The sequence below is a fragment of the Seriola lalandi genome, unplaced genomic scaffold, assembly GCF_002814215.2.
Source record: "Seriola lalandi dorsalis isolate HSWRI2012SDOR001 ecotype SW California unplaced genomic scaffold, Sedor1 jcf7180002054346, whole genome shotgun sequence".
Lineage (NCBI taxonomy): Eukaryota > Metazoa > Chordata > Actinopteri > Carangiformes > Carangidae > Seriola > Seriola lalandi.
The window spans coordinates 734,762-758,893 of record NW_019524899.1 but is presented as its reverse complement, the minus strand read 5'-3'; the positions used below and the strand labels follow the sequence as shown (position 1 = coordinate 758,893).

Genomic DNA, 24,132 nt, shown 5'->3' with positions numbered 1-24,132 from the left:
GTAGCGGTATTTACAGTTGCATTTATTTTTTTCAAAATTTGATATACAGAGTCTGATCTAGCCACCAAATCTTAAGAGTAAAAATATAAAATAAGACATTGTAAGGGAAAGGCACAGATTCAGCATGGCAGGACAGCAGCTTCAGAAAGCAATACAATTATATATTTACATTCAAAATTTAGAAATTTCTTTGAATATATATATTACGAATCTTACAGGAGTTCAACTGCCAGAAAATTCAGTGTGTGGTGAATATTTTTTTTTTTTTAATATAAGGCAACAGCTACAGATTCACAGCTTGGACTGATTTCTCCATATCCCACAATATACTGATTATTTCAAACTGTGGGAGGGTAGATCATCATTACTGTGATCCAATATGAAATATTGTGATCAAACATAAACCGGAGAATATCCTCTACCTCTCTTACGGAAAAATAACAGGAAAACATCTCAGCTCTTCCTCGAGTGAGCACAGTTTTTGTCCACAAATGTGTTAAATGACTGAGTGTTAAAGTAGAATTTGCTAAAGTGCACAAGGTGCTTGATCTATGATCTTGATCTAGCAACAAATATGATTTTTGCTTGAGCAAGAATTAAGGTTGCTGAAATATTTAGTTTACTCTTAACTTGTAAACAAGATCTATAAAAGCACTCTACTATATACACATGTACAAACAACAGGAAAAGCCAGTAGTGTAAAACCTAGGTGGATTTTTCACATCTAATCAATATGAAGAAATACTTTTTTCCCATTTAAAGCCAGCTATAGTATTTGACATTGACATGATGTTCTCTATGCTTCTGCATAAAAAACAGATTTTTTTTTTTCCTGCTGAAGTGAGCTACATGCCAACATTTATAGCTGTTGTACAACGTTTCTTCCTGACGCATTAACATCTCCATGATATCTCCTTATTGTACTGTTGTACAACGTGAAAAATCATCATCTTCACTACATCTGAAAATGTCAGGACTGCAGTCAAACCTCTCCAGGCTGAGTCTAGAGAATGTAAGGTGATCTTATCAGGTGTCAAAACCACTAAAGGAACCGGAGATGTACTACAACAAAATGTTTTGAGAATACAAAGTTGACTAAATCAAACTGACTGCTCTCGTCAGCCCCTTGATGGCAGGAATCGGAGCTCCACTAAATGAGAGTATATTCACTGTTCAGTCAGCAGGTGCCGAGACATTAGTTACAAACTACAGCAAATAGGTTGTGAGATCGTCCGAAGTGTGTCGTCATCTGTGCCCGACAGCTGTCAGTGAGAGTCAGAGCTTGGCTGCGGTTCACATGACTGTGCTCAGATTGATTAAACGGCAGTGAGTCAAACAAGCAGGAAAACAGTAACTGTAGTCATTCTGGGTCAAAGTCGTACAAAGTGACACAACTCTGCAGCACTTGGTATTTCACTTGACTGCGTTAATGCAAAAAAAAAAAAAAAAAGCCTTAAAACAAACTGTGGTGTTTAGCAGGGTACTGTGGCAGCGTGGACTGAAGCTGGTTACTTCTGAACCGTTGGATCTGACAGTTTATGTACAAGAGAGCAAAAAAAAAGAACTTGTGAGTTTTAACATGAACCAGACTGGTAAGATATTCTGAGCTTCAGCTGCAACAAATTCACCAAATCTGACAAAAGGGCCGAAAACTGGAAGTTACAGTTCCTGTGTAAATCCAGATTTATTGATGACAGTTTCTGTACAGTTGAGGTAAATGACCACCGGCATGAACCTTGTGACCACTTGCGGAGGGAAGCAGTTTTATGCTGATCGGTGTGCCAGTGAAAAGTGTTAAAAGTGATCCTCCTTCAGGACGGGTTTGACCACTGCAGTCACACTTCAGATGAGGTAGTCCAGATACACAGCGTGCTTGGCTGAGCGTTTCTCACTGGAAAAGCGAGATGGAAAAAAACACAAAGTGTAAGACTTAACTGTTTAGCATTTCTGTTGAGTTTCACAAGGGGAATACTATTAATATGAAGTCTGTTTATGCAATGAACACTCACCATTCTATTAATGTCAGTGGCAAAGGTGACCCCTTTGCTAGGTTTATCCTGGGAGCCGCTGCTGCTGCCTCCAAGGGAATTTCTCCTAATGATACCTAGGAAAACAAACATAGTAAATATGCTACAAAACCCATTTAGATAGGGTTTTTAGATTTAGTCTTATATATATATATATAATAATCTTCACATATTTACTATGATATGTTAAATGTGGATGTTCTTCCTCACCTTGGAGTGGCAACATGTCCAAGCGCTGCAGGCTGTTCCTGCGGGATGAGGGGAAACCGCTCCCCTTGGAGAGGCGGCGCTGTCGACTGGACAGCATAGCAGCGGGAGAGACGATGCCTGGAGGAGGAACCTTCCCCATCTTCTCGTACAGCTCCTCGATCTCTCTCTTCTGGGCGGCCTGCAGGGTCTGCACCTCTGTCAGATGTCTGATGAGGGACAAAAAGTAACAAATAAGTTGGTCCTTGAAAATCCTCTGAAGCAAGTTGCATAAATTAAAGTCTTAATTTCTTAATATAAGTCTTGTGTTACCCCAAAACATCAAGTCCCATCAAATACAATTGTGAAAGTCATTGCAAAGTGAATTTGAACTCTGTTAATATTCTGTTTCTGGCACCTGATCCTCACTGGTGTCACTTACTTCTCTCTGAGTTCCTGAAGCTCTTCCAGCATTTCTTCGCCATCGCTGTCAGAGTCATCGCTGCTCAGGTAGGGAGCGTTGCGGTTGTAAGTCATCATCCATAAATGGTGGAGGGCGTTGCTGTACTGCGGGCTGCCCACCGCTCCATCCCACAGCCTCCCCTCCATCTCAGCAGCCGTCACAGAGAGCCCGCTGTCCGCAGACGTTCCCATCAGGCTGAGGCTGTATGCCCTCCTCCGGCTCCTCTTCCTCGTCCTCTGTCGTTCCCCGACAACCTCTCCCTCATCCTCTTCATCCTCATCTTCATCCTCCTCTCCCCTGACCTGCTGCTGCTGCTGCTGTTGCTCATGGTCCCCAGCCCATCCCGGCTGCCCGTCAACCTCCTGGAGGAGCGGTGCCGACCCTCTGTGGGGATGTGGGTGAGGAGGGGACATGGTGAGGGAGGTGCCCAGGCTGGTCTCAGACTCCCCCTGTTCCTCTGTGCTGCTCTCTGTTGGGGTGCTGCCCCCGTCCTCGGGCTGTAGTGCAGCAGGTACAGCACCTATAGGCACAGCGGGCACAGGGATGTCCATACTGGGGGTCACCTGGAATCGCCCAACAGTCACTGGTGCAGACTGGACTTCTGTAATATAAAGAAAGGGTGTTTTTAGAAGATAAAAATCTATGTAAATTACTAGATTGAGTTTCCAAATTGTGCATCCAAAATGTTTTTTTCTCCAAGAAATAGGTTATATTGGTTAACATTAATGCTGGTAAGTTGTAGTTACTTACTTTTAGTGTCCATATATACGTTATAGCATCTAGGCAGCTAATTTATATAAGTGACAGCCAATCACTGGCTAAGCAGCAGTGATTGTTCTCTAATCTGATCAGAGCTGATTGATCATTAGGACAAAGCCTCACTCATTCTTGACCAATATGGTTTGATTAAAATCTAATCATGTGTTTTCTTGGCTACAGTCTTGAAAGAGGTATCACTCTGTTGTTTCTTATTTCCTTAAATGCTAATCTCCCAGTAGGTAGATATACCCTAAAGAGCCTTAATTTACAGCAGGGATAGTATCTGATAATTGTGATTGTATCTGATGCATAAACACTCTGCATGCACTCACATCTGCAGACAATTTCAGGGTTTAAAATCCTGCAGTGCCTCAGTTTGCCCACTAAGTGTCCTTCTTACAGTAAACACAGAAAGCGTCTGGGTCTGTGCCCGCTGAAACAGAGGGACTCTGTTAAATGTGGGCTCTTGAGGAGGGTATAAATACTGACAGGTGTGGGATTTGGGAGGAGAGGCCTGTAATGAGCAAGGCCGCTCACTGATTGGTCAGTGTCGGGGGGGAGGGCCGCAATCACACCTACGTTTGTGTTCGTTTTCAATGGAACATTACATCCAGACGGTTATGCAACGCCTCCTGAGGCACCGCCAACAGATGACAATGTCACCAAGGATACGATGGAGAGAAAAAAGCGGCGGCTGAAAACAACTCAAAAGGCAAATTGTCTGTAACTGGGACATCAGGCTGTATTTAGACCTAATATATCATAAAATAAAGCAGAGGAGCAAGACTTGTAACTTTTGGCTATGGGTGCTTTTGAGTGAATGCACAAGCGTGTATGTGGGTTTGTTTTGGGGTGAAAAAATAAACATACAGTATGTAATTTCCCAGCTCTCCCAGCTCCTGGCTAGTAACACGCTTCACATCAGGGGTTTATGATCCAGAGACGGAGGAGAAACTGTTTTAGGGACATGACAACATGCACAGAGTTTCTTACCAGATTGAGTGGACGAGGCTTTGGGTTTTGGGGTACTGGCATTCATCTCAGGTATAGCCGGGTGCAATTGAGTGCTGAAGGATGATAACTAGACAGGAAGAATGAATATCATTAGCATTAGTGCTGCAGCAGATTGGGTATTGACCCAGATGTTTCTTCGTCAATATCTTAAAATTCTGCGTTGCAGCTATCACTCATGGCAGGCCATAAAACTTTCCTGGCCTAATTCTATCTTACATAAAATGATCCCAATGAGTTTGACACAGTGCAGTACTCTGATTTTAAATGTGGCTAAAACATAGAACTCGTATTGAACGGTGATCAGCATCTGCAGATACCCAGAGTTTAAATGTAACAGAAAACGTTGGATAAGTGCTTCTTAAATTTTTTCAATTAATCTATTAATTGTCTGTAAGTGAGTCTATAAACCGTCTGTTGTGAAAAATTGTGAAAATGTTAACACAGTCTCTCAGATCCCAAGTCGGTGTTTTCAAATGTCATGTTTTGTGAGAGAAAAGGAGCATGAGCTTCACATCTGTGAAGCTGGAACCAGTGAATGTTGATTGGCATTGTTACTTAAAAAGTGAGGTAAATAATTAGTCAGTAATCACAATTGTTGATTCATTTTCTGTTGATTAATTGGCTAATCACTTTAGCACTAATTTGCATAGACACAACATGGCTTTAAAAACCTTAACAGCTATACTCCCTGAGATTAAGGAAAATGACTCACAGTGCTTTCGGGGCTCTCTGGGGGTGATGGGGAAAGATCTGATGAGGAGCTGGAACTGGAGACTTGTTGTTTGGGTTTAGTTTGGGCTGGAACCTGTGCTGAGTATGGGGCCACATAACTGTGGAGACTGTCCTCCTGGGTGAGGCACGGGGGAATGGACAGTCCAACCTGTTGTGGGGGCTCCTGAGGAGCCAGTGGAGGGGTGGAAGGCAAGGATGGCGGGGAGACATGGTGCAACCAGCTTGGATGACTGCTCTGAGGAAAACCGGATCCATCCATTTGAGGCGTATTCTCAGGGCTGTGGTAGACGTTGTTCTGTGCTGGGATGCCCACCGTGGGGTAAGGGACTTCTACCGACTGGGTTTGGTACTGGTGTGGGTAGACGGAGGGGTAACCTGACTGTGGGGCCATGTGAGTGGGTAGCTGGGGGTGATAGCCTGGAAAGGAGGGCATCCCCTGGGAGGACATGCTCGCAGGAGGGATGAAAGACTGGGCCATGCTCATGGCCATGGAGATGACATTAGCCAAGGAAAATAGGGGCTGTGAGTGGGGGGGCCACATGTTGGGATGCTGAGGGGCAGGTGGGGACAGGGTGATGCTCTCGTTGCTGCCGGGGCTTGGGGTCTCATTCTGAGCACTAGGGGACCCTGGGGCAGGGGAGGAAACAGAAGGGAAGGTGGGGTTACTGGCGACACGTGTGAGGGGAGGGTGGATTCCTGCTGGCTTGGGGGAACCTGGAGAGCCTGGGTATGGGAACGGGAAGTGAGTGTGGCCCATGTATGGTAGGTTATAGTGCTGGTGGTGGGGCAGGAGGGATGCAGGGTGGTGCTGATAGTGAAGAGGAGAACCTGGAAGACAAACACATATGGATCAACTTGGGTATAAACTGTGGAAAAAGAAACTACTAAAAGTAAAATGTTTCCTAATATCCTCCAATTTGTCCATCAAAACCTGAGAAGTGTAATTTCACAGCTGCCCCCCCCCCCCCCCCCCAACTGCAGGGTTGGAGTGGAATATTGAGTTGACACAGAGAGACAAGTTAGATCACTCATTCCTCCTCTCTCCCCTTTCCTTCAACCCCCTGCCAAGACACTCGTCACATGGAGCATAAATCTTTCCCGTCCTTTCAAATAATGGGTTTCCATGGTGAACAAAGACATTTTGTTTAAAGCAGTATCCGGCTATAATTGCATTTGTAAGCCGCAGCACTTGAACACCAGGCTTAACATGGCTCTGAGGTATTCGGCATCAATAGAGCGAGCGAGGCTTTTACTCATGGCGCTTTAGAAGGAGTCTAAATGGAACACACGTGTGTGTACACAAGTTTTCAAGCCTGATTGTGAGATTAAAGCAGTCGGGATTTCGACATCACTCCTTGGGGAATAATTTAGGATGCCAATATCCCAGCTCCATCCATTGATTTGACATTTACCTCAACAATGGCTCCACAGTTATAAACCACACCTCCTGTTGCTGATGATGCAAACCAGCCTCTACTTTTTCCAAGCTGACGGAAACATAGGTTAGGCAACACTCTATAAGGGTGGTGGGTGGCCAAGAGGCATTGCGAAAAGCAGCGATCATGCAGTGGACATCCAGCAGAGAGGGGACACAGGACATGTGGGGATGAGGATGTTCAGATGGTCGCTCAGGCTGAAACTGGGGGCGTATGGAGAATATGTGTTCTTTAATTTACTTCAAATGCCGCTGCCCCCCCCCCCCCTGTGGGGACGGAGACTTTGACGGGGGAGGAGGTTTTCTTGGAAATTCTGTAGGAGTTTGTGCTGGCAAACAGATGTTGCCGACTATCGCAGCTCTAGAGAAAAGCTGATGGTTTACAGTGACAGCATTCACAGTTCCCTAAAAGCCAGAAAGCGCCCTTCAGGTGAGGTAATTACCCAAGAGGCCCTGCTGCAAGGCAGAGACAGACGAAGGCTTTGAGGTGTGGGGATGGCGGATGGCGCCATGCGAATGTCAGAACAATACCAAAACCGGGCCCTGAGGAGGGGAGGGGTGGTTTATGAGGTAGCTGAGCTGTGCTTTGACTTATTCTTTGCCAGAGGACTGTAACAATTTTTCAGTGTGCTGAAAGAGTAAACAATGCTAGGCCTCTTCACATAGGGACCAGAGGGAGGGGCGGAGGGCTATTTACCTGGGGCGTTGTGGAAAGACTGTGAGCGTATTAGAGGTCGCCCAGATGAAGTAATGTCTGCACTGAAGACGTCTCCATTTGGGCATGGGGGTGAGCCACGTACCCCTACGCTCGGGTTAGCCACACTGAAGTCTGAGACAAGACACACACATGCATGAATAGATGCCCGTGACCACACACACACACAATTATCATGCACAGCAAAAAGATGCAACGCACAAATGCAACTTAATCAGACATGCTGTGCGACAGACAAGTCTTTATGCAGCTCGCACACACTTAATGTTACTTGATGAATTTCAGACGTTAATAACATTATTAAAAGAAAAAGCACAGAGGGAAAAGACATTCATACACTTTTAGATTCATATCATTTTTAATCTTCTGGAGCTTTAGATTATCCTGTTTCCCCCTAACGAGTGAAATAAGTTAATCAGAGCAGACGTGAGGCTTACCAGGCAGAGAAGAAGACGAGTGTGTTCGGGGCAGGGTGTGACTGTGCAGATTCGGCTGTAAAAGAGCACAGTTGATAAATCCGTCAGTCTCCACCTCTATTCATTATTGATAAAAAATGTTGAAATGTTCTTTTATGCACCGATCAGCAGTTCATGTTAATGTAGCATTACTTTAGTATTTAAATGGACTGCATTTATAGAACAGTTTTCTGGTCTGAGAGGCCACTCAAACTGCAACACATGGACCGGAGGAGCAGGGGATTGAACCACAGACAGATGTAAAAAAAAAAAAAAAAAGGCAGAGTCATGATCATTTTTAGTCTCCCAGTATTCGCTCCAAAAAAAAGCTTTCTGCTTCAAATTTGTCGACTCCCAAGCCCAAGCTAAAATGCCCATGTGGTGTCTGTTGGGTAATTTTTTCATCCTTGATGATGCTTCTCCGAAACCACACAAGATATTATGCAACAGTTTTCACAGGCTGTGTAGTAAATCCTCATCCTGTGACTCTGACATGTGAAATCCACGTAATGCCCCTTTAAGCAAGCCACTAAAGCGCGGGATGTTTCAGACGTCAGATGATGTAGGTGACCCGGACACCGGGCCTCAAGTGTACAGCACATACGATGGTGTATATCACTTGTCAGCGTAGTACAACATGTATTAAGTGGATTTCTTTTCTCTGGTAGTGTTAAGACGGCTGTAAAGATTTTATTGTTAAATTGTGAAGAGCTGTTTCCAAATAAATGCTGTTATTAACCACTTAATACAACTGTTGGAAAGTCTTATCGGGATGACTGGCCACTCTCATCCAGCTCCATCGGCACAAGCTGAGAGGCAAGTAAACACAATTTGTCTTGGCTGATTCTTTTTTTAGCCATGCTAGCAGCTCGGTTGGTCGGTCCCACCACGTTGGTCCGGATTGAAATATCTCAAATGCTATTGGACGGATTGTAGTGAAATTTTTGCTCAGACATTCACTGTTCTCAGAGGATAACTCCTAACAGCTGAGGTGATCCTCTTACTTCTCCTCTAGCGACACCAGCAGGCTAAAGTGTTCACTTATCCTGGGAAATATCTCCACATCCACAGGATGGATCGGCACAAAATCTTATACAGACATCTATGGCTCCCAGATGATGTATCCTTATGATTTTTATTCCTCCAATATAGACTAAATAATTTGGAATACTAATAAGCAAATGTTGGTTAAAACAGTAAACATTCTACCTGCTGAACACCAGCATGTTACCGTTATTATTTTGAGCACACTGACATTTGCATTTAGATCAAAACTGCGCTGTGACAAGTATTGCTTTCCAGGGTCACAACCACCGTTTATACACTGTGCCTCTTCCCAAAGCTCTCAGAATAGCAGCCTACCTCAGAGCTACCACGGCCAGAACAGAGATAGATCGATGAGTCTCTGGACTTGTGGGTTTCTTCCTGACTTAACTGCCTCGGTCTGTTTTTTTTGGCAGGACAGTCCCGGGGAAAACAGCCACAATTAATTTTTTTGGGGGGGGATGTGGTCCAAGCAGTGTTTTTAATCAAGTGCTGGAGCGAAGCCAGGAGAGATTTGTCCAATGTGGTTCAGTGTAATTGTGTAGCCAGGGGGTCGGAAACGTAGTGAATAAGGTAGATAGTTGAAGGTAGAGGTTTGCCGCTCTTATTTGTCTCCCACGTGAAACAGCACATTGTTCTTTTCTCCATCATTTAACAAATATCTTAGATTATTTTCACTAGAGGGCACATGCAGATTTGTTCTCCGTGTTCCACAGGCTGGAACATGTTCTGGCAGAACATGTTCTGGCAGAACATGTTCCACCCTGTGGCAGAACATAGACTTTTTTTTTACTTCAGTGGACAAACAGTATCTGATTAGGCATTAGGTCATATCATGTACAGGAAGGCACTGCTCCTCTTTTTTCTTGGAAGTCTTCATTTTACAGCTTCACAGAATCTTGATTCAGAAAGGCTTAATAAATCCAAACATAAATTATTTTACCCGTTCACTGTGGGCAGATATGCTGGAAAGTTCATTATGGTGGAGGAACTGGAAAGGATCCGTGGTTGTGGGAACAAATAAATGAGAAAAAAAAAAAAAGAGGAATGGGGTATGTTTCCACAAATAACAGGGTTTTATGACATTAGTGCTTTTAGTAACATTATGTTCTAAATGAAAGCACTACCTCAGGCGGCTTTAAGGACACTTAACCTTCTATCTTTAAGGCCGAGCCTCAGGAGGGACTGTGGACAGCGAGGAAAGCACTCAACTCCGTTTTTTTATTTTTTCAATCTCCAGTGTAGGAAGCTCTGCTCTACAGCTTTCCATTTGCACTAGATTTATGGGTCTGCCTTAGGTAAGCACAGCTAGACACGCTATAGCTGATGTAATTTATGACGATCAGACAGTAAAAGACACTCTCGGTCACCGTTACCGCTTTGTTCTCAGCTAACAATGCTGCGATGTGGATTACTGGAAAGGAGCGTGTGCTGCGGCGCCGCTGACCTGTGAGGAAGACAATGAGTTGACCCCGCTGTGGAAAGCGGGCTGGGTGAGTCGGTGCAGGTTGTTGTGGACCGGCTGCTCTTTGGCCATCAAAACCTCGGCCCGTTTGATGATGTCGCCCATGCGGTGGATGAAGCCCTCCTTCTCTGATGGCAGGATGAACTCGTTGTGCACCTACACGACACAAAGGACAGCGGCAGAGGAAGCGTTCAGATACATTACTCGAGTAAAAGCAGCAATACCGCAATCTGTAGATAGTCACTCAAAAGTAATTGCAATTTTACATGTTATTTTTTGGGCAGTTTTTATGAGTTTATTTGATAGGGAAAGTGGATAGAGACAGGAAATATAGGAGAGAGAGCGAGGGAGAGACACGCAGTAAAGCGTCCGGCCTGCTGGGAGTCGTGCCAAGGGACCTGCTGCTCAGGTTATGCCCTAACCACTCGGAAATTGGGACACCCCAAGTAACTGCAATTCTAAATGTAAAATCTGAGTAAAAGTACACAGGCTTTATCAGCAAAATGTACTTAAAGTGTCAAAAGTAAAATTAAACGTACTCATGCAGAAAAATGGCCCTAGTGAGTGTTGATATATTACTATACTATTCTTATGCTATTATATATTAATGCTAACGTGTAAGGAGCCTTTTACTATCTTAGCTGCTTGAGAATTTTACCTACTTTCATATGTTAGAAGTTCATTACAAAGTTAATAATAACAATAGCTGTAAAGGAGAGTGCAATACAAAAAAAGTAGATTGTGTGCCACAATCTAGTGAAGTAGTGGAAAGTAAAAGTACTTTAAAATTGTACTCAGGCACAGTGATTGAGTAAATGTATTTTTCCACCACTGCAAAAGGAGAATACGAGTTTCGAAGTCTGAGAAATATACCCACTCAAACACGCACCCACCTCCCCTCAGCTAATACTTATTCATTGGGAAAAAATACATAAATCATCACATATAAATCCACAATACAGCAGTATATTAGAGGAGGCTTTGAGTTTTGCATATTCATGCAGTCCTGAATGTTGCTGTGAATTGTGGGTTGGGGCGCGGTGACCGTTTCCTGTCAGCATGGCATAATTCACCTCATTTAAAAACCCTGTACAGAGAACCACGGGGGCTGTTGTGATGCCAAGCACCCCCGCTGTGCCAAGACTCGGTAAACAAAAGCGCACTGTGTTTTAAGAGTCGGGGGAAACGGTACGTTCAGTGCAACAACAAAAACAAAAGTGCTACTGGAACACGCTGCCTCATCTCACCTTCAACGCACAGGCATGTTGTATGTACACTACACACCTCTCTACGCTCTCGCCTCTAATGAAGCTTACAGACAATAACAGGGGGATGGGGCTGCTCACCTGCGTCACTCACTTCTCAGTAAGTCAGATAGAATATCAGCCAGAGTTCACATCAACAAACAAAAGGTTGTTAACTAGAGGCAGGATAAATCATGTGTACACTGGGCTGAGATACAGGAAGCTGCGAGACTTATCAGCTGACAGTGAGACATATTTATTTCCATTGTTAAGGTATGACCATATCGTGTCAGCAATCCTTTGGTAGATACTGTCACTTGTGACCAGCATGCCTGCTGTCTAGCGAAGGTTACATAGGTTCATTTTTAATTGAGAATGCACAAAGAGTTCAGACTTCTGCCGTCTCAACAACCATTTTCCATTGCACCCAAAGAAAGAGTATTTCTATTATATTAATTTGAAATGGAATCGATTTCTTAGATCATAGATTAGAGTGTAGTGCCTCAGATCTAAATCATCACCAGAATCTAATCAGTCTTTACTTGGTCCAAAGCCAAATTTGACAACAATGAATCCTTCTCCTCCTTTTAACCCGATGGAAGTGCTTTATCATTGACCCTCTGAACATGACATCTGTTGATCATCGCTTGTCCGGTGATTAAGCACTACTAATGACTCACCATGACAGCAGCGATGTCTTCAGGGTTATCTCCGTCCAGGTCAAACTTGAAGGTCACCATCTTGTCATTGTGTGTCTGCAGCTGACACTCCACAACCCGGTCCACTTTATCAGAGAGCTGCAGAAAGACACAGGATCAATGTTATTGACAAGTATCTGTTTACTCTGTGAAACACTGAGCAGCACAGTTAAACACGGGGGGGGGGACAATGTAACAAACAACAAAGCAAACACGCTGTCGTGTGAGCATGTGTGTGAGTGTACTGTAACATGCAGTTGTGTTTATGTGTGTATTGTACTATGCACTCTTTGCACCGCTGCATGCACATGTGGTTGAGCGTGATCTGTTTGTCTGTGCCTGCAGTGCAAACACGCTCATTAAAAGACAGCAGTGTCCTGATCCGAGGAGAAATGCACCGCGGCTGCTGGGAGGAAGAACAACATGGCCACTGATATTGTTACATAATCAGGGTGGAGCCTCACCGCTCTCTCTTGAATAAAATGCCTCCCCTAATTCAATCATTTAATCTATGTGATTGATTGATTCATTTATGATGTGTATTAAATGAATGTGCGGTTGTAAATAAACAACACTCTTTGAGTTATAGTACCCCTGTGATGCGCAGCCTTGAGCGCGCCCTCCTCCTGAACAGCTTCGCAGCAGTTCTCCTTGCGGCCGTTTTCTCACTCTTCTCCGATAGGCCCTCATAGCCATCACTCAAGCCCGACGTCACATCGGAGGCGTAGCTGCACAGAAATAAATTACACATGCCACTGGTTAGAAAAGACGCCACTGAAACATTCTTCAGTTAATCATCTACAACATGAGTGTAAAAGGAATTGACCATCTATCATGGCTGATTATCTTGGCATCACGCATAATAATAAACAGCACTCTGAAGTGTCAAATAGAGGCTTGATGTGATACAGTGGCATAAGCACTAAAGTTAAACAATGCAGGCCTGTTCAGAGTCTATAGAAAGATGGAGTTCATCCAGAGGAAGCAACGCGCCCATGTGACCTGTTGTATTTATACAATGAACGAGTTTTAGGTTTCAGAGAAATGGAGAACATTCAGTTTTTTTATTTTATTTTTATTTATAAAAAGCTTTGGTTCAGCTAATTGCGTCTCCTGGGTCTTTTTGGATTGCTGTGGTCACAGACTCCCCTCCGTCCACCTCCCCAAGCACTGGCTGCAAACATTTACAGGCCTACTGGTTGGCAGCGTCCACCCAATCTCTATTTAAAAACCTCCACCTCACGGGTAACGTTAGGTCAAAGCAAAGCCTGTCTTCACCTTTAAACACTGAGTACATGGAAATTAAAAAAAAAAAAAAGTAAGGTCAACTATTTGTGTTGATATTGCAAATGATTCTTGTGTTTTTTTTATTCTGCTCATCGGTATTCCAGGGCTTTTCTCAGAGGGAGAATTTGGCAACTGGGATAATGTTTTGGGTCCTAACAAGTGCGTGCCCACGCTGTTACGAAACATGACGCTCAACTAGAGTTGACATTTATTTCAATCTGCCACTGACAACGCAGATTAAGCGTTAGTCATTGAGGACAAACTACATAAAAAGTTACTGTAGAATCACACAAATAAAATTTTAAATTAATTGACGAGAGTTTTGACAATGGATTTATTATTTTAGTCAGGATTTGATGCTTTTATTCATTTTACATAATTGTAAACTGAATATCTTTGTGTTTGGGGCCATAGAATAATAAATAACTAATCAATTATGAAAACAATCATTAGTTATAGCCCAGAGCCCAGATGAAAACCCCTCAACACACAGACACACACACACACACTAACACGATCAACACGTCCATTATCAGCTCTCACGCCGAGAATAAAGCCCCTCTCTTCCTCATATCCCACCAACATGGAAAACAGGGCCTCCACAACATCTGAGGCCCTGTCACACAGACACCCGCGAGGGTCCATTCTGCCTCACAGCAATAAAAACACAGAGGAGCCTGGCGATTGCCTCGAGCTTGTTGTCACAGCCCCACAGATGTGGAGGAGGAGGAGTTACACGGGGGAGGAGCAGACATTTCTACTACATTCACATTGATTTTCAGGTCTGCGGCTTGAATAAAGAGGGAACTATTGAACTCCATTGTTCCTTGGATGGCAAGAAAAGAAAAACACAGAGTGAAGAGAAAGGGAGGCTGAAGAGCTTTACCTGTCCACAGGGGAGCTGAAGCCACTCGGGGGCCCAGAGTTGCCATGTTCTATGTTGTTGGATACTGCAATACTCTATGAATAGAAGTGTAAAATGTGGTAAGGGAAACATGAATAAAGACTTTCATTCACTTATTTTACTTTTGTAGTATCCAGGAAACATTTACAAATATTGAATTTTTAGCATTTAAGTATTTCATATATCTCGAATCACCAAATTCCTCAGTTTGGCAGTTTGCTTTAATAAAAATCAACAGGTACTGATAGAGGAAGTCAGGTTAACGGTATGGCTCTAGAGATGGCAAAGTTGGTTGGTCCAGATTGAGATATTTGATTTTGATTATTCCTGTTGTATTCCTGTAAACTGTTGGATGGACTGACATTAAATTTTGTTCAGATTTTCATAGTTCCCAGAGGATGAAGCCAACTGATTTCACTGATCCTCTAGTGCCACAATGAGGTTGACTTTTATGGTTCTGAGTGACAGGTCGCAATAACTATTGAATGGATTCGTGCCATGATTGGCTCAGACATTCACATCCTCCTCCTGATGAACTGAATTTTCACATTGCGGCTTATTCGGGTCAAAATTTATTTGCCCAGTACTTTGGTTTATGACTGAATACTTGCCTAACTAATTCCCATTCCCATCAGCCTCAGCTGTGTTTTGTGTTTGGTGCTAATCAGCAGATCTCAGCATGCCCAAATTTTACACTAAGATGGTGAACATGGTAAACATTATACCTGTAAAACATCAGCATGTTAGCATTGTCAGTGAGCACTAAAGAACAGATTAGATAGACCGTATTTTATTGTTTTGAAGGAAAAACTGAAATATTAAAGCGGGCACATAAAGTTATGTGTATTTTACAGCCAATCAATAAGCAAATCTTCCATTTTGATGATGAAATTTCTCATCAAGTAGCTAAAAAGTAGCTCTTGATTCTGTTATTTCTTGATTCCTTTGGTATGATTTTTTTCTCACTCCCTCCCAAGGGTTTTATGCACCTTATTGTGAAGCGTTCCTTCACAGCTATATACTGTTTACGTAACTCTGTGTCTGCCATATAGTGGACTGAGTGTTGTTGATAGAGGAAGTCTTGTTAACTCCTGAAAGTCATCCTCTCCACCTCCGCCACCCCGAGCTCCCCTCTTTGATAACAAGCTCTTTATTGAGGCCACTCACCGAGGGGAAGCGGAGGGCCGGGATGGGGAGGCCGTTAACAGTCGGGGGGTCAGCGTGCGTGGTGGGAGGGGTCGTGTTGAAGCTGCCGGCCTCCAGCGGATCGTGCAGCCCAGAGGAGCTCTGATAGCCGTCCGTCTCACAGTCAGCTGTTTCAACAAAAGGACATAAACCATTAACATGTGACCAACTGTGTGGCCTGATGGACTGACCGTACACACAGAAAACACACACAACTAATGACCCCAAACTGACACATACCACACACACACACAAACACATAAATAATGACAATGACACTGTGACACTTCACTGTGGATTCACACTGTTCTGGAGATGTCGGACATATTGAAACTAGGTCAGACCGATTTTCCAAAAAGAATATCCGGGCTGTTGTGTTAACAGAGAAATATTCAATAGCTACAGCATACACACACAAACAGCATGAAATAAGACTTACAGGGACTGAATAATTGAGTTATCCACGGTATCACATTTCACTGTGTGCCTCTCATGTGCTCTGAGATCTCAACAGCTTTCTGTGCTGTACTATTGTACTGTTAAAGCTGTGAAAAACATTTGTCTCCAGAGTCTATGACTACTTCCTGAGCGGAGGAAGAGAGGTCAAAAGCTTTAACACTTACAGACTCATTTGCTCATTTGATACACATATGACTGAAACGTGAAGGAAAATATAGTAGAAAATTGGTTTCAAGCAGTGCTGGAATATAACATTTTTATACTTATATACTATTTCAATTTTATGCTTCTTTCTATTTCTTCACCACTAGATTTCAGAGGAAAATATATGAGCTTACTCCACTACATTTGTCTGGCAGGACCTGACCAATTTCCACCTTAAAATGCTACTTGCATGTGAATGCATCAGTAATAATAATCCAATTACATCATATTTGTAATATATTTGTTTGGATGTTTTATATTTGACTCGTGACGCACTTTGTTACTATTGTATTGAAAAGTGCTATGTAAATAATGTCTTATTACTAATATTATATTCATATGTTATATTATTTAATATTCTTCACCATTTCAAATCTAGTTTATTGTACAAATTTGTTAAAATGTTTCACAGTATAATCATAATAACAATCCAAAAGCAAAGCTATTTATTAATGTTAAGCTCTTTTTTTATTTTAACAACATTCATTCACTAGTTATTAAAAGTCACCACACTAGAAATTTAGGGACTCGTGATAACGCAAAGCCTTTTGAATTAAAGCACTGTTGGCAGGTGTGTTTAAAAATTGAGTTGACACTATGACTGATGACACTATCATGATCCAACTGGTTTCGAAAGTGTTTCATGAGCCTGAAAGGTTGAAATTATTGATCTTGAACTGAACACATGGAGACAGCCTCTGACATTTTCATGGTATGGGATGTAACATGAGGCAGCTCACAGTTAGCAGAGGACAGGCTGTTGTGGCGGATGTGGAAGTGCTGGTCTGCCTCGGGCTCCTCTGGTTCTGCGGGGTAGCTGGAGCTGACACCAGAGTCCGCTGAGCTCGTGACGGGGGACAAGATGGGGGCCGGAGGTGTCAGGGCCGGGGTGGGGGACTCTGCTGCTACGACGTCGCTGACTTTAAGCGATGGGAGCTGAGGCTCGGGTTCTTCATCTATGGCTTCCTGCTCCTGCTTCTTCCTCCACTCCTCTGCCTGCCGCCTCAGCTTCTCTCTCTGCCGCTTGATGGCTGTCACCCTGTCCCGTATGGCCTTGGCCACGAGCTTGAAGTCCACCTCGCACACGAAGCCGAGCACAACCTGCATAACAACACACAAAAATGGTCAGGGCACAACACGAACGAGTGTATAAGTCACGGTCCACGATGTGCTGCCGCAGTATGTAGACAATTTACACAGGTCTGTTGCACTTAATGACCTGACGGCGTGAGCTGTGACATCAAGAGTCAGTGTTTTGATGTGACAAAAGCTTTTGTGCTGACAGCATTTGTTCTGTAAAACCAACACACATGGGCCACATTTCTTCTATGGGGTTGGGCGTCTTGCACAACCTCTTGTGACGCCCTAGTCCAGCAGAATGGGACACTCAGTCTGAACTTTCCTCTCAACACTTAGTCAGATTACAGCAGATTGCATGGACCAGATGTCCCCTGCTGATACCAAATTTGATCTTGATGAAAACTACCACAAAGAGGTAAACAAGTAAGGAATTGTGGCTTGCATTTTCATTAAAAGTGACCTCTGCAGAGGAGGGGTGGGGGGGGGTTCTTGAGGACATAAGGGCCTGTTTCGTAACAAGCAAGAGAGTCATTATATTATTAAAGACGTGACCCCGGCTGCTTCCTGAGACACACTCTCACATTTCCAACCACTGATGATTAAATGTTGAGCCGTGCCCTTGACACATGCAGCGAAAGGCTTTTTCCTGATGGGCGGCAGCACATTTCAGCGTCTCTGCTGTCATAACAGAACCGTTAAAGAAGCAACAGCAATGCTGGGGTGCATTAGTGAGGCTTCTTTCACTGTCTCAGGGTCAAATGTCAAAAGACAGATAACGAGAAGACAAATTTTGATATCACTGATAATGTCAGACTGTGATACGATGTCAGCTTAGCGTATAAAATTATCTCTGACGCTAATATCTACAATATCCACGGCTTTATTAACACCCTGAAACTGTACACCTCTTTTAATCTGAATATTACGGCTACAAAAGGAATATAATTAGTTACATTGCCGTTTCTTTACAGCATCAAGAAGAAGAAAAATTATTTTGTGAGGAGGAAATCGGTGATTCATTTAGGGGATAATCCCATATATAAACTCTACCTTCCTCCTGAACACCTATAAAAAGCTATCATCATAAATCAATACCAGGATGCAGAGAACACAAGATCTGTTGATCTGGAATAAATTATTCAATTTCCTCACTAATGGCTGCCACAAACTGGGCCATCAAAGCAGTAAAGGTCGACCTCACGACCACGAGGGCCCATGCGTCGGCTCACCATCTCCTGAGCCACCTCCTCGGGCACGTCTTTGTAGAGCTCAAAGAGGAACTCGATGGCGTTGTTGTCCTTGTACTTCCCGTGCAGCTTCTTGGTGTCGTCCATGCGCAGCCACAGCTTCAGGCCCGACTTCACCGTGTCGTCCTCCTCGGCCAGCTCCACGTGCACGCCGTTGTTCTCCTGGAAGAAGGGGTGATCCAGGAGGTCCTGAATGGTGTACCTACGGGAGAGGAAGGAAGTCAGTCGTTTACTGTTAAGATACTAAAAAGACAGGTTCACAGGTTTCCGGAACTTTTGAAAATGTTTAATAACTGTCTACACAATTCAGCTTCACAAAATAAAATACAAAATACAATTATGATGAGAACAAGAAGCTTTATATGTTCAACATACAAAGAGAATGGCAACGTATGCTTTCTACCAGGCTGCAATGACAATGTTTCTCTTACTTACATGTACATTACTTACAAAAAAATCCATAATAAAGTAAATACAACCTGAGAGAAATTTATCAGAATAACATATAAAGACATGTCTGGCTTTTTACTGTGAGAGGTTTTTGAAAATAAGAGCTTCCAAAGTTTTTGAAAGCCTAAACTTTCAGAAACCTAAAGCCTGAATCGGTCTGTGTTTACACTCCGTGAGAATCCTTGTTTCTCTAACTAGGAGCTTTTTCCTGACGTTGTGTTATGAACAACTACAAATGAGAGGTAAAGAGTATTTCAATAACTTTTAAACTGAAAAACACTTGAGTTGTAAGACTTGTAGTACTTATAACGTTTCCTGTTCCAGCTCTTTGTAGAAGCTGATCAAGAGAATTTTCTGCAAGGAAAAAATTGAAAATTGACCTTATATGTTTGATTTTTGTGCTGAACAAAAATTGTTTATCTGCACTGTTTGATAAGTTAGAAGCAAGAAACTAGATATAGCTCCTGTTGGTTTACTGCACGAAACAAAAAACAGGGAAACAGTGCACGTCATGGACATTAAAATATACATTATTTATGCAGTTTGTAATTTTATTATTGTTGATCCCATTGTAATGTTTTCACTTGTACCTTTCATCTTTGTTCATACGAATGCAGCCCTCTATGATCTCCTTCAGTTCTGGGACTTTGACTTTGTAGAAGCTGTCGGGTTTCATTCCCTGTGAGAACAACCAGAAGAGACAGCTCAGTTTCACTTCATCTGCAGGGGCATCATGCTGTGTCAAGTACCAGAGGCGCTTCAAGCAGAGGAAGTGATCAGCAACAATGATCTCTATCCTTGCACACTTATCCTACAGTTCTCCCGTGAGAGGAACCAATCGGGAACGGCCACTCCCGACCTGCACTGCATGTTAACGTACTGCTTTGCGACATCTGCCACGAGCCAGCATGACATTCCGCTCTGCAGTCATGTCAACACCAGAGGGAAAACAATACCCACAGTTCAAGAAAATGGAAAAAACCCACAACGCTCTCCGTCCTCCTTACAGAGAAGATTCAGGCGCTTGTATGAAATGAGGGAGTTTTCTCTAAATGTTATCATGAGAATGAACATAGGTTGCAGCAGAGGTCCCATCCCTGTAAAAACACTGATAAGAAAGCAGAGAGCCAAGGTCAGAATGATGTTTGGCCCAAGCAACCCAAGCTGATGTTCGCTCAAAACACCCAAATAACCAAATATCATCGTGTTTAAAAGACTGGACTGTCACACAATAACTGCTGTCTTTCTGTTTAGTTTTTTTTTTTTTTTGTTATGACCACGATTCATTTTCTCAAGATATTTATGGCTCTTGTTTAATTGAGACAAAGGACAGAGCTGTAAGAAAGTACAGAAACACACAGTTTGTTTTGAGTGCGTTTGACTTTTGTTATTGGCTTTACTGCATAACTGTTGCGTTACATAATATTCACCCTATACCTTACTGAATAACCACATGTGACCCAAAAAATTTGCCTTAATGTAATCATGGTTCCTTACAGGTGAATGTGATTTAGAGGATCTAAAGCAGAGCTACAGAGGATTCTTTGTACGAGCTTTGCTTCAGTGTCCTAACAGGCACCTTCAGAATAAATCAGTTTCCCTTCAGTCCAAATCTAATTTGTTGCTCTGCACCTTTCCTGTGGTGACAGAGGTCTTGATAAGATCTTGAGAAATATGCCAGTACCTTATTGATTTTGTTTGGTGAATCACAAAACAATTATCTTGCAAAAATATAAGAAGGGAGCATGGTTATGGCATATAAGCAAAATGTGGTTTTCTTTAACGTAGGTTTCCATTCCACTCAGGGAAAATCACTCTACGGCCAAAAGTGTGAGGACGCTCCAACACATGTAGGGGGAATTAGGGGGAAATGTTAATGTGATAATAGAGAATAATGTGCTTCTAACTTTGTGGCAACAGCTTGACATGATAACGTCCATGTGCACAGTGGGGTTCGCAATGATATTGTCATTTTTAAAGCAAAATGGCAAAAAATATATGTATATTTGCTGGTTTTCTCAGGCTTATGCACTCCACTGTAAGAAAAAGCATTTATTTATTTGATTTGAAATTAACATTATGAACAAAGAATGAAAAGTCTGCAGTCAGTTTTCCAAGAACCTGACAACAAGTGTTTATGTTCTTCCACATGTCAGTCATATGAGTGAAAAGTTACATAAGGTTTATAGGCTGGTAGTTAATGTAACTGCCACAGTAATAAACTGACACATGTTTGTCCGCACTGCACATAAACGTAAAACAAACAAATTGTGAAAAGCACAGCTAATATGGCTTTTATTGAATCTTTTTTTTTTTTTTTTTGTACGGCTTCTCTGCACATGGAACATTATTATATCGTGTTGTTTGTGGAGGAGCCAGACCCTCTCTGACTTGTTGGCACTGTCGCCTTCTCACTTTCCAGCCTCCGTCAGATTGTGTTTGCTTTGCATATGTGACACGCAGGAAAGAAACTGCTGTCTTTGTGGAGCAGAGAGTGAGACACAATTTCCAAAACATATAATTCCACTGTCGCCTGCTCTTGCCCACCATGGCATCATCACTGTACTTGGCACACCGGGAGCAGCCTGAAATACGGCAGCCTAAAGCCACTGCTGTAATGCTACGCTCTTAAAACTCACTAATGTGCTTCTGGACCCCCCCCCCCCCCCCCCCCCCGTTTTTCTGTATAAATGTTCTGATATGGCCGGAATCCAACATCAGTTTATGTTCTGCAAGGGCTTTTCTGGGCTGGGATTCAAGCCCTCTTCATCTTTAGACAGTTATCTTACCATGCGAGAGAAGGATTTCATTTCCTAACACATCTGTTGTTTCTTAAAAAAATTTTTTTTTTTCTGCAAGGCTTAACAAAGAGTTTAGACAGGAATGCTGCAGAATGCCAGCTCTGATATGTCACTTCAGTTTTCAATTCAGACATCATTTCACGGAGAGGGGAATATTCTAGTGAATACAATGATAGTCAGAACCAGGTAGACAACATCTTTGAACTGGCAATCAGTTAGTCAAAATTATATACCATCCTGCGTCATGATTGTGGGCTGAAAATAGTAAAGCCGGTCAGATCGTGGTATGGTTCTTCACTCAGCTTGTAATGGGCAATTCTGAGCCTTTAATAGACAAAACGAGGCTTTCGTTCCACGTGGGCTCCACTTATTTCCAAGGAAGCAGGATATCCAGACATATACACAAGAAATCCTGCTTCCTCTCTCTCTCTAATTCTAGGAAGAAAGCCGACACATGTGGACAATTACATTAAATACAGGTTAAAAAAAAAAAACGAGCTGGTCCCTCCTCCTTTTACTCACACTGGTGACTTTGCGGTAGATCTGGGCGGCGTTTTGGCACTCGGAGTACGGGTACTCAGAGGTGGCCATCTCCAGGATGCACATTCCAAAGGCGTAGACGTCCACCGCTTCGTCGTACTTCTCCTCGTACATCTCTGGGGCCATGAACTCTGGTGTTCCTGTCAGGGTTCAGAGCGCAGAGGTGAAATTATTACTACTCAGTGACTGAAGAATGACCAATTTACACTCAGTTCAAATAAATCTTTATTGAACTAACACATTAAGTTAACTGTTCCACCCATGCTAGCACGATGAATAACTTTCCCCTTTTGCAATATGGAATGTTACAGCAATATGAACATAATGTAATATATGTACTGAAAGATCAGACTCGAATCTTTTAAAAAAAGAAAGAATAGCATCCTGTCATGAAAATAATCCAGACACAGACAGCAGAGTATAAAACTAAACCTTACATCTGCATTAATTGATTTTTTACCACTTGGGAATGGCACAAAGAGCTATAAACACTTCAGTCGCATATTATCACCTTATAAAGTTGATATTGCGAGCAGAAACAGAGCAACATTAGCATTCATTTGGAGCGGTGTTTGACTTCCTAATGGATGAAACTAAACAGTAAAGCTAAGGGGAGCGAAACCAAAACAATGAGCTGAAAGACACTAAAACGTTCCACAATAGTGAACTGCAGCGTCTTGTCACTAAGAGGGACACTTTTCATAGCTACATAACAAGGAGGTATCATCTGCTAACACATACACAAAACCAAAAGAGCATCAATTATAACATTATAAATAAATCAACATACTTTCTGGTAAAGTGTTTATGTGAACTGCCACAAAGCAGAATAAAGAAAAGAACGTTGTTGTCCATGTTTTCTCCAAGTGGTTTCTGAAGTAAGCAACCAACTCAGTTTATGTTTGAAAGTCAATTGCTGCTTTTATCTTACTAAACACATAATGCATTGTTTCTAGTAAAATGGAAATTTAAAAAAAAACTGGCAAATTGATTGAATCAAGTATCACTTTCAACAAGAATCAAGTATCAACAAGTCTTTATATTGCCTCAGATGGCTGCCACTCCCTGCATGTATCTGGTGGGAAGGGCAAGTTCCCACTAAAATTAAAAGCCACTTGAGTAATTGATGTTGTATTTAAAAATTCAGGCAGGGATTTAAACAGAGGCATTCATAGCTGCTTTGGAAAGAAGAGAGATACAAGCAGGAGAATCTGGGAGGTTCTCAAGCAAAAGAAGAAGCCTTTAAAAAAACCCCAAAACAAAGGCTTCATTTCATTGCAAAGCCTCAACATTTCTGGTGATGACTACTGGCATTTTGCGTGTTTTGGCCCAGTTCCAGTGAAGTTTTAGATAAGATGTAAACTGTTGGATTTAAGCACATTTTTGTCCTAGACACTATTTCTGTCAAATATCAGTGAAAGTGGTATCTGTTTAAATTATCTGCGCAGGGTAAACACTCACACACAGACCAAATTTACACTTACCAATTACACTTTTAGCAAAAGAGGCACTTTTGAGAGTGGCCAGCCCCAGATCTCCTATCTTGACAGAGCCGGTGGGGCCGGTGATGAAGATGTTGTCACACTTGAGGTCCCTGTGGATGATAGGAGGGGTGCGCGTGTGCAGAAAGTGAAGCCCTTTGAGGATCTGACGGCTCCAGCGCTGCAGCAGCTTCAGCTTCATCTCCTTGAACCTCTTCAAGTACCTAAAACAAAGGATGATAAGACTAAACACCCCA

General features: G+C 42.7%; 1 protein-coding gene across 4 annotated transcripts in view; it reads right to left on the bottom strand.

Moving 5' to 3' along the window:
• Nucleotides 1-5: 5 nt before the first annotated feature.
• The window catches only part of wnk4a (WNK lysine deficient protein kinase 4a), a 42,482-nt gene continuing 18,355 nt past the window's right edge, over nucleotides 6-24,132 (bottom strand). For 3 of the 4 annotated variants that reach the window (XM_023407733.2, XM_023407732.2, XM_087174391.1), the window contains exons 4-21: nucleotides 23,879-24,099; nucleotides 22,377-22,534; nucleotides 19,644-19,732; nucleotides 18,586-18,805; nucleotides 17,017-17,377; nucleotides 15,596-15,741; nucleotides 14,411-14,484; nucleotides 12,830-12,965; nucleotides 12,220-12,336; nucleotides 10,278-10,451; nucleotides 7,769-7,823; nucleotides 7,314-7,445; nucleotides 5,162-6,009; nucleotides 4,429-4,516; nucleotides 2,656-3,277; nucleotides 2,238-2,443; nucleotides 2,010-2,104; nucleotides 6-1,891 (exon numbers count right to left, since the gene is read on the bottom strand). In XM_023407733.2, coding sequence (XP_023263501.1) covers nucleotides 1,889-1,891; nucleotides 2,010-2,104; nucleotides 2,238-2,443; nucleotides 2,656-3,277; nucleotides 4,429-4,516; nucleotides 5,162-6,009; nucleotides 7,314-7,445; nucleotides 7,769-7,823; nucleotides 10,278-10,451; nucleotides 12,220-12,336; nucleotides 12,830-12,965; nucleotides 14,411-14,484; nucleotides 15,596-15,741; nucleotides 17,017-17,377; nucleotides 18,586-18,805; nucleotides 19,644-19,732; nucleotides 22,377-22,534; nucleotides 23,879-24,099 — 3,745 coding nt within the window. In that variant the 3' untranslated portion in view covers nucleotides 6-1,888. The remainder of the gene's footprint in view (nucleotides 1,892-2,009; nucleotides 2,105-2,237; nucleotides 2,444-2,655; nucleotides 3,278-4,428; nucleotides 4,517-5,161; nucleotides 6,010-7,313; nucleotides 7,446-7,768; nucleotides 7,824-10,277; nucleotides 10,452-12,219; nucleotides 12,337-12,829; nucleotides 12,966-14,410; nucleotides 14,485-15,595; nucleotides 15,742-17,016; nucleotides 17,378-18,585; nucleotides 18,806-19,643; nucleotides 19,733-22,376; nucleotides 22,535-23,878; nucleotides 24,100-24,132) is intronic. The other variant, XM_023407734.2, reaches the window with a different exon arrangement.